The following is an 11,141-nucleotide window of genomic DNA, read 5'->3' on the forward strand; positions in this document are numbered from 1 at the left end:
ATATTTCAGAGTAACGAAGAGTAACGGCGAGTTACATTACGCATGTTAATTATGCCATAACGAAGCGACGTATAATAATAAATCGATGTAACGTCCATTCCTACATTTTTACTTCACTTACTTTATCATCAATCTGATAGCGTTTTCGAGTGAAGCAAGATTTGATGGTTTTGAGAGCAATTAAATTCAATTTGTCATAAACATATGTTCAACCGAAAATAGGTTTTTGAATCTGATTAATATCTGATTAATCAATCAAACGCTTACTCGAAGTATTTTATTGGCTAATCTAATAATCCAAGTAGCCCTAATAACCTAAATCGACGTCTTTATCCACTCAAAGCGACGTCATTAATCGCTCTCAGAGCGATCAAATTTGCTTCGTTTTCAGTTAAAAACGGTATAAATGAATAGGAAGTTCTTTATCGCGTCAAACGCCGCAATTTCCCCGCGCGGTTCTTATCGTCACAGAAGAAGAAAACGCGTATACATCCGTATCAACAAATAGCCTACTTCCTCGGACTTTGCACGGTCATTCGAGAAATCTTCCCCAGGCGAATCTATTTACATAGATATATCGACGCAAAGCTAATCGCTCCCACAAATTATCAGTTGGTATTTTCGAATGAAGCAAGTTCGATTGCTCTGAAAGTGAATTATGACGTCATAATTCTGTTTTGGATTACTGGTACTTGGATTATTACATTAATCAATGAAATGCTTCGAATAAACGTTTGATTAATTAATAAGAGTAAAGAATTTTGTGCTTTAAAGCCAAAATAGCGTCGAACGAGATATATTTTATAGTATTTATATATTATTAATATATTATTTTTATATTAATCAAATTCTGAAAATCCATTTTTGGTCGAACATATGTTCATGACAAATTAGGTTTAATCGGTCAGAGCTATCAAACCTGCTTCACTCAAAAACTCTAAATATCTTGGCATCGGGGTCCAATGTCGGGGACCTGTTCTCCACCTTACGTCGATGACGCGATAGCGCAGACGCTGCGGTGACGGCGGCGGCAGCTGTTATTGATCGCTCCTCGTCGTCGCGTGTCATGCGCCGTCGCGTGTCTCATGGCAAAACGTGCGGTGCGGGCGGGACGCTCGCCTGGACGCGGGGCAGTGCCGAGTCAGCGGTGTCCGTCAGTCAGCCCGAGTGACAACGCCGGAGACGACCGCGTGCGAATTGTGTGCTTTGTCAGGACGCCATCGTCGCAGTCGTCGTCTTCGTCGTGCGCGAAAGCGGCTCCGAGGGAAGATCGACGCGGAATAAATCCTCGCAAATCCTTGCGCGGCCGCCTGGTCCACGAGAGCAGCGGGAAACAATCCTGGGAAGCGAAAGACAGAGAAACGCGCACGCAGGTGGCGTGTCGGGGATTAGTAAGCTTGCCTGCCTGCCATCGCCGCCGGGAGAAAGTGACGTTCCGGAGTCGCAGACCCATGGCCGGCGGCTTTTCGCGAGCTCACCGAGGCCCGTGAGGCCCTCGAGTTCCCGTGAGACTTCCCTCGCCAGGATTGGCTCGTCCAAGCGGACGTCCGCCAATAGCGTCCGCGAGAGCGCACGAGCCAGGCGGCCCCTCGTCGCGTCAAATCGCGGACCCCGTCCTCGTCGTTGCCGCTCGGCTCGGTCCAGGATCCGACGAGCGTCGCCGTCGTCGAGAAAATGAGCCTCCTGTCCTCCTCCATCGGCGGCGTTCGCTTCCACGCGGACGAGGACGCCGATCACAACATGCTCCAGGGTAAATCTCCATTTGCACACATACATGTATATCGGACTCGCGGAGGGGATCGATATCGCCGATATTAATATAAATTTGTATCTGCGTTGAGAGAAAGAGAAAGAGAAACATATAGAGTGGTAGACATCGATTGTTCGCGAGTCCGATGTTGATGTCAAGGCCGCGGCTGCCTCTCGCGACCGATGCGCAGGTGCAACGGGCGTTAAAATTACGAGAGTCGTTTTCGAGGTCGTTTTCGAGACGCCCGGCGGGACGGATCGATGAGGAGGCTGTGCGAGGAGACGCGTCGGAGAAAATATAATTAATTTTCCAAAACACGAGAAGCGCACGCGTTAAAGGAACAACAATGTATAATTGACGCGAGCGCTCAAAGTCCGCGATGAATATCGCTTTTTTTATTTAAATGCGAATGCAAATCAGTTGCAAAGTGTACAAACAGACGGCGTTCGTGACAAAATGCCTTCCACGCGCGCGCGGGATGGAGGGGAGATGGATGGGATAAGAATTATACATTCAGCGATTACGCGAAATTTTTCACGAGCAATTCCGTCGATTGTTCATCCATCGTCTCTTTCGTGTTGGAAACGTGAAACACATCAGCCTCGCATGTTACATCAGGGCAAAACGACCGTAGCCGAGACAGCATGACTCATCGATTTGTCGCGCACCCGTTGTTCGGGTGGGCATCGTGAGTGGAAATCGGAGGGGGAGGGGTTCGAAAGTACTCTTTCGCGATCGCATCTTCATCGTCGACGAAGGACTGGGGATAGTTTAATTTTATTCCAGAATCGATATTTTTATATTTTAAAATTTTTGAAATATATCACTCTTAATATATCGAATATATATGACGATATTTTCATAGATAAAACATGTACGCGTACAATATTTTTCAAGAATAATATGTACAATATTCCGCCATTCGCCCTTTGATTCCACGATTAATCGCGGCGCCCCGATAAAAGATGAATAGAGATGGATAATGGGAGAGAAAGAAAAAGAGAGAGGCGATAGCGCTGTAAGCGACGATTACGCGCGATTATATTTTATCGCCGCCGAGTGCGACCTTACTGTTATTTTCGTCGTCAATTGACGCTTAATCAATCGGCGTGCGATTTGTTCGATAGCTACCGGGCACTCGAGATTATTCCCATCGGGACAGAGTGTAATAGAATTTTTACCTCTCATCTCGGAATTACGTGAGATTAAACTTGTAATTTAGCTTCTAAAGCTAAGCGCGTGATTATATCCTTCACTTTGAGAGCCGTAAGCATTGCATTACGTTTTACGCGATGAAATGAGATTCCCGTGGGATGCATTTTCGCATCGTAACGCCGGAAACGCGAGTTTTACGGATATTGATCGGCAGGAGTATATTTTAGATCGCGGAGTTTGCGCAGAGAGCGGTCTCTCGAGCAAATCTGACGCTGGCGTTGAAAAGCTCAAACGCCTAATTTAGAAGAATTTAAGAGATTGACGGCTCGCAGAGGTACCAAAAAAAAATAAATAAAAATTAGAAAAGACCAATCGCGCCCCAGTTGGAAACGAATTAATTAATTAATTAATAATTAGATAAGCCGTGCCCTTGATTATCGTCGCCCTCGAGTCTAATTTCGCTTGGCGAGATGGGGCTGTTCGGTAACGCTATTAAGCTATTAAAAATCGGTCGTTATAATAGAGCGCGTATATAATAGAGAGCGAGCAAAATAAATAAAGCGCGAGATGATTTATGCAAACGACTCGCGCCATTGCCGGTCGCGTTCTGGTTGCTCCTTCCCAAGGAGAGGAGACTGGCGTGCCTAATATCGCCGGCAAAGAAACGACGGTTGCGCATATTTACGATCCACGCTCGGGGCACTCGCGCATGCAGGCTGCCCGTCGTGCTCGACGTAAAAATGCAATGTATGTGGGCCGCGCGTATAATAATGCGCGACCGACTTGAGCGCTCGCGGTAGTGACAGACGATTAATCGATAATTGTAGCGCGCTTCGGAAAGGTGTTGCGGAATTAAGAACGCGATGCAAATTCAAAAAAATAGATCGGCGTATCCCGAGAGTAAGGCGCGGTTCACGCACAATGCTCTGATAGCTCTGAGAGCGATTGAACCCAATTTGTTATGAATATTTGACCAAAAATGAATTTTGAGAATCTGCATAATATAAATGATACGTTAATAATATAAATATTATTAAATATATTTCGTTTGATATTATTTTGGCTTTAAAGCGCAAAATTCTTTGTCATGATTAATCAATCAAACGTTTATTTGACGGTCTGTAGTCACTCTCGCTCTTATTATAGAAAAACAAATTTTTTTTCTGTAAATTTTGACAGATAAATTCTGTCACTAATAATACGAAATCTATCTATTGTGTAAAATTAAATATATGCGCACGTTGTGTTATTTTTATACCTTTTTTTAGTTGTTTTAATAAATTAACATTCGAGTTCGATTAACATAACAGCGATATGTTAAATTAACACATGAATGTGTTAAATATTTAACACAAAAATTTTAACCGGCATATTTTTTACAAGAAAATTTTCAAACTGTGTAGGAGTCTTCGAAATTCAAGGGTTGATCATGTCGTAGGTCGAAACCCCTCTCTCGGTTGGATGGGTTGCCATGAAACACCCTTCCTGTTATTTCCCATACACATCGCGCATCGATCGCCTCAATACGGTGGTTTCTGACCCGACGAGAGTCCGACGATAACAGTCTCGAGAGGCGAAGGGAGTATCGGGAAACAAAAAGTGGGGAAACACTGCGTTATTGTAATGTATCTCCCCGCTATGTTCTATATTTAGACCGGCGATTATACGAGCGAGACATGGGGTTAAGTCTGAAAAGGAATACCGTTTGATTCGCTAACGTTTTGTCCCGTTGAATTTCCATACTTTATCTTATCGCGAACATTAATATAAATCGTGCGAATTTTCTTCGTACTTTACACCGTCACGGTGATCTTTTTAAATGGTAATTTTGGGGTAAAAATAGCGTCGCGATCGTAACGATTTCCTTCGATCGAATATTGATATAAGTCGCTTTCCAAACAAGTCACTTTATCGCTAAATATTTGATGAAGACATACCTATAAATGAGGCAATATCATCCAATATTTGCGTTATTATTCCGTAGTAATGGCATTCGATGTTTCGATCAGCTTCTCCTGTCGATATCTCAATAGGCTGGTTTTAAGAATAATTCTATTGTTGCCGAAGAGCGAAAGAATCCTGGGACACGAGAATGGAAATCGAACTTTCTCGTCGCGCGTCGTCTGCAATCAAAATATTATACACGCTTGCTTATGCGTCGCATTTGCAATCTTTTGTTGACTTTTGCGCGCAAATAGATAGATGATAGAATCTTTTTTTTTTCGCCAAAAGAGTTCTCGTATACACAATTCTAACGTAAATTACAGAGTAGCTTCAAGAGATCGTCCGTCATTGAAAACAGCTGAAGCGAGAATAAAGTCAAACTCACTTGTCGGAGAAACGATCTCTACATTTTTCCCGTTATCGATTATTATCTGTTTTCCCACGTTAATCATCGACATGCTTCCTGATTAATTTCAATCCGCATTTCAACACGCAAGTCCAATTCCATTTATGCCAATACCGTCGCTTGACATTTTTCATTAAACTAGATTCTAGCCGTTCCGTTCTTGCAGTGAAAGCCGTTCTGATAAGACTGTTTTTACCCTAATAAGGGGCTGCAAAGATTGTCGAATCGTTTTTTAACGTTCAAACGTTGACGAACGTTAAAGCGGTACACGAATCCTTTCACTGTAGAAAGTATTAAAATTGTACGTCACCTTCGGCATTTGGATTATAATTAATTGAATAGTATCGATAGCGATGTTGATAATGAATCATGGCTCTCATGCTATCCACGGTGAAAGGAGGAGGCGGTCTAGTTTTGAAAAGGGTTCCAATCGTTGATCAAAATCGACTTGCCTGTTATATACTTTCGACTGTCAGCGGAAGCTGATGGGAGAATGGAACCGTGCACGTATTGTATGAAGATCAAAGTGAATTTAGAAAATATATATCTCAAGATTTCTTGTAAAAACACTTTTGGCCCTTCTAGATTATTAAAAGAAATAAAAAGGAAACAAAAACACGGCGCACATTTAAAAAAAAAGTACGCTTCCGCCTTCTTTAAACACGCATGGCTTTTCTCGAGATAAATATCTCGTGAAAAACAAAAGAGATATGTCCGCGCATTTTCTAGAGACATATGTAAAAAAATTTTTTACAAATTCAGACACATTTTGTTCTGAATTTTCAGATCTGGGTATATGTGAAAAAAATTTCAGATTATCTGTCTTAATCATCAGAGTCGTTTTTCTGAAAGTTCGAAAGAAAATTTTGTTTGAAAATTGAAATGTGAAAATTAAGACAGTGTGTCTGCAAAAAAGCTGCGAACACTGAAGTTTCTATCATTTTTTTTTTTTTTACAGTGTATAGTTCAAGTCTCACTGCGACACCTGCGCGTGAAACCGGAATTCCGGTGTTTAAACGTGCGTTATTGAAATCGATAAGAGGGAGAGAGAGAGAGAGAGAGAGAGAGAGAGTTTGCGAGATCCTTACACGGCTGCGTTAACGCACTGCGTCGTACATCAGCAACGGTCCACGAACTTTCCAATGTCGCGCACCTTCCGTTTCACCTCTTGCGGCCAAACAGAACGGAACCGGTCCCCGTATCATTTTTATAAGGCCGACGACGAGTTCCCGAATATATCTATATCGGTTACTTTTATCGCTCAAGTGCGATCACCCTTCATCGATCGACCATTAATTAAACGACCGAATGAGTTTTGTCGGGTTGCCACGATTAATGGACGCGCGAAGCAATGTTTGTCTAATCGCGAGGAAAGTCGCCCGCGCGTGCTTCTTTGACGAGAGCCTGATTGGATTATAATTATTGCTTCGGGGGAATAGAAGGGAAAGGGAGGGAGTCTCTCCTTCGCGGACGTTGTTTGCTTCCTGCGTTGCGTGCGCGTGAGAGAGAGAGAGAGAGAGAAAGAGAGAGAGAAAGGCGATTCTAAACCAATCTAATATACCTGTCTATCTAGCTCGCGCGGTCGTTGATTTACGGAATTACCAAGATTATCGAAATGAACGTTTATTAACGCTGGCTTATGTGTATGTGTATGTGACTGTCCGATAAGGGATTTCGAACGAATTAATTGCGTTCTTATTTATGTTTCCGCTATCACCATTTTCATTCAAATATTTTTCGCGTTCTATTAAAATCTGTGTTGAAAATGTAATAAATTGCATAAAAATCTTCCTCACATTTAGAACTCATGGATGCCGGTTCTATCGATGGGACGACTCGATTAATCGAAGTGTTTAGCGGGGAACACGCGCGATTCTGTCTCGTGCAAAGGCTCGCCGCGATCACGTTCTCGACCCGGAGGGGTCGAACGGCTAAAAACTCGACGGACTGCGGATTCTCCCGTGTAACACTTTGGCGATCTCGCATCGATTAGTCCGAGCAACAACTCCTATGCGCGATACATTTATCCGTGAGAACCTTCGCTGGCGCAAAAATATCGCGATCGTTTCGATTCGAGCGACGCAAGAACTTTATCGATCAAAAAAAAAAAAAAAAAAAAAAAAAGAAAAAAAAGAAAAGATAGAGAGCCAACGACTATACACTCGGAACCTGCTGGATTTAATAGCGGCGATAGGCCACGCGGTCGACACGAATCCGATCGTCGGCCAGGTTGGTACGGTCGAGCGATTATACGCCCGGTAACGGTACAAGGTGCAACGCGCACTCAACGCGATGCATTCGGGATGACCGAGAGAGGCCCTCGTAGAGATGCCTATCCTCGCGTAGAGAGATATGTACAGCCGGCGAATCTCTGTGACCTGGAACGGAGAGGCTCCGATGCTCGAGAGTTCCCGCCTGAAGATATCGTATACTCTTCTCTCGCATGCTTACTATACAGGGTGTTTCTAGACATATGCGAAAAAATTCGGGAGATAATTCCTTGGGTAGTTTCTTGAAGAAAATTTCATTATGCGAAATAATCCGTAATACACCTGGTATTTTTGAACGTATTCGCCAATCAATGAGAAAGAGAACAGATTCATGGCTGGAGGTGGTAATTTCCAATAATTTCTATAATTTTGTTTAATTTTATTTTTGTCAAAATATATTTTTTGAAATCTCGTTTTTTTAATTTCGAACATCCTGTAAACTATGCCGGTTAGAATATTGGTGTATAAAACTTTTCTTCTCGAGAAATTATCCAAAAAATCACCCCCTGAAATTTTTCGCACGTGTTTAGAAACATTTTGTATATATATATATATATATACATGTCACCGACCCTCTGTTAATCAACTGCTGGTTCAACTGAAATAGCCGTATAAAAATGCCCTCTCCGTATCTCGTGGCCACAGAGTAACGTAACCGTTACAATACCGATAAAGTTATTTAATGGCGATAACGCGCGGTTAAACTTGGCGAAAGAGAAAGAGAGAAGTCGTGCAAAGTGACAGATTATAATGGTAGAAAGTACAGTCGCCCGATGCAGGTGCGCGACATGAATGGCATGTCGCGTTGATTGGCGCGTATAAAACTTGCAATATTTCACATAATTATTCGTCTCTTAAACCGACAAGTGCGATAAACCAGCATGATGTTATCGTATGTAAGGGGCCGGTGAGAGGATGTTCCGTTGTATCGGGACTGTCTCCTCTTTGCGGTGCGAGAATTATTTGTACGACGATAATATCGTACATGGGTCTCCAAGTCGAAATTCTCAAAATCTCAATTTTCTTTCATTTATAAATTTTACGAGAGGATATTCATATAAGAATTAAATTTTCCTACTTTGTATTCCCCAAATAAAAACTAATTCCTTAATAATCCCTTAAAGTAAATACGGTTAATTAAATAAGGTTTATAAATTCATCTGTATATATAATTTATAAATCGCATTGAACTAAAAAAAATATCTATATTTATAATATATAACTAACAATTTCTCCTATTTAGAGATTCAAAAAAAGAGCTTTCACGAAATTATAGATTAAAAGAGAGTGATCTGATCATGTTCAAAGTATCTAAGTAGATATTGGATTGAAAATTAATATCGAAAGTAGACGAGCAATTTCGACTCGGATATCCATCATGCATCCGTTCGTCTTCCGAACATGACCACCGGATCTCTTCCTTAACCCTCGCACGGCCTCATTAGAATATCATTTCTCTCCTCACCTTCCTCACCATCTCTGACCCAAATGCACCGGCCGGTTGCCTCTCTCGTTGACCGTGCACTTCCATCGACCCGCGGCGATGCCATTATTTCACCTCATGCGGAATCCTTCTCGCGGAAGGGAACGAGCAGTTCGTCATTCATCACACGGGGGCCTCTCTCTTCTCCGGGCCGTATATCGTAAATACAATTCCCTCGTTACTATTTATACGATAATCATGCGCTCCGCGCATTCTATTATCCTGTGTAGGCGGATTTTTCTTTCTCGCACGGTACTTATTGAACGGCGTTCACTGGGTGAGTGTACGGTATGTGGTATGCTTATTGCATTCCCGAGGTGCACCCCGGTGCGCACGTTTATCGCTTCCCACATACCCAGTTCCTATGGGTGTCCGAGTCGACGATGAGCGCGAGATTTTTGCGCGCGATTGAGACAAGATTCAGAATTACCTGCGTCCCCCGTTACGAGCGTACAGTATATATACGCACATATGCCTCCATCACGCGCATATATCGCCGGTTACGTCAGCGCGAGGAACGTGGAACGAATTAAAAATCTCGTAATACGTACGAAGGTCACGCTCGGCATACCACGTATAAGATTGTGTTGCGCGAACGAAAATGAAGCGCGCGCGTAACACAGGATACGCAACGGAATAAAATAATAATAACGATATTTTTATTCTCACTTTTTAACGAGGTTTTTACCATTTCACGATGGAAAGATAATAAGGACGGAGCTGGTCTCGGCGTGCTCAATCCATGCTCGATCGAAAAAATTTGTCCGATTCGGATCGCGTTGTAGAATAGTCGATCAGCTGATCGATATGTCAGCCCACGAAAGAATCCAGGCTGACGCGTGGAATGGTAACGGTTTCTCGCCTCGTGGAAAACCAAAGACATTTTCGCGAGAGTGCAATTTACATTTCCGGAGACGGTGATAATGTTGCCTCCTTCGTGATTAAAAGCATTGTTTAATCCCTGGCCGATCGCGACGATTATTCCTCGCGAAGAGAAATTAAGGGTACTTTTTAACGAGGTTTTTACCATTTCACGATGGAAAGATAATAAGGACGGAGCTGGTCTCAACGTGCTCAATCCATGCTCGATCGAAAAAAATTTGTCCAATTCGGATCGCGTCGTAGAATAGTCGATCAGCTGATCGATATGTCAGCCCACGAAAGAATCCAGGCTGACGCGTGGAATGGTAACGCTTTCTCGCCTCGTGGAAAACCAAAGACATTTTCGCGAGAGTGCAATTTACATTTCCGGAGACGGTGATAATGTTGCCTCCTTCGTGATTAAAAGCATTGTTTAATCCCTGGCCGATCGCGACGATTATTCCTCGCGAAGAGAAATTAAGGGTCATCGATCTGCTTGATAGATGTATAATTCCCTCATCCAAATAATGCGATCGGAATGTTCTCGGATTACGCATGTGCGTGTGCGAAATCGGTTCGACATCCGCATATTCAATAATCCCTGGCATTGTTACGCCCGTTTCCCTCGTTATCCGTGATACATTAACCGTGCGCATCTTCTCCGCACGCAACGCGGTCATTCGTGTATCATCTTCGTCGACTGCTATGCACGCGACGAGTCTCTCGATTCATCTCCCCTCTCCCCGTCTCGTGCCTGATGATATCATCAAAATATTCAAATGCAGATACCGTTGCTCGTCAAATCAAATATTTAATATCATAAACAAATATATTTTTCTAAAATGTATATGAGCAATCTTATTTGAAGACGGAAACCGTAAAAAGCAGAACTATTTATTTACTATTTATTAAATAATTGAATAATTGTTAAAATTGTATATTTCAGATATATATTAAATTGGTAGGAAAGTTTTTTATTTTTCAAAATTAATTTCTAATGTCAAAAAACGAAAAAATTTTCCCACCAACCTAATATTTGTCTACGATTAAATCATCCGCAGTATTTTTTTTTATTCGTGAATAATAAATTACGTCAACACGTTTGTAATTGATGTTCATTGTTTACGCAGCATCCTCGATCATGATTTAAAAATGCATTCTATATTGACTGGCACAATATTACGTTCGTACGTATATAAGTCTCGTCGTACAATCTGTAAAATCTAATTGCGATTTTAAGCTTTAAAACGCTAAAACGCACAATTTCCCCCC

At 42.2% G+C, this 11,141-nt stretch overlaps 1 protein-coding gene across 2 annotated transcripts in view; it reads left to right on the plus strand.

Moving 5' to 3' along the window:
- LOC115242269 (cerebellar degeneration-related protein 2) overlaps positions 1-11,141 on the plus strand; it is a 35,445-nt gene that overhangs the window by 8,152 nt on the left and 16,152 nt on the right. The window contains exon 1 of one of the 2 annotated variants that reach the window (XM_029818430.1): positions 1,068-1,750. The exons of the other annotated variant lie outside the window; for it this stretch is intronic. Coding sequence (XP_029674290.1) covers positions 1,675-1,750 — 76 coding nt within the window. The 5' untranslated portion in view covers positions 1,068-1,674. Of the gene's footprint in view, positions 1-1,067; positions 1,751-11,141 lie in introns of those variants that run through there. 2 annotated transcript variants of the gene reach the window in all.

Source organism: Formica exsecta, unplaced genomic scaffold (genome assembly GCF_003651465.1).
Source record: "Formica exsecta isolate Colony F162 unplaced genomic scaffold, ASM365146v1 scaffold59, whole genome shotgun sequence".
Lineage (NCBI taxonomy): Eukaryota > Metazoa > Arthropoda > Insecta > Hymenoptera > Formicidae > Formica > Formica exsecta.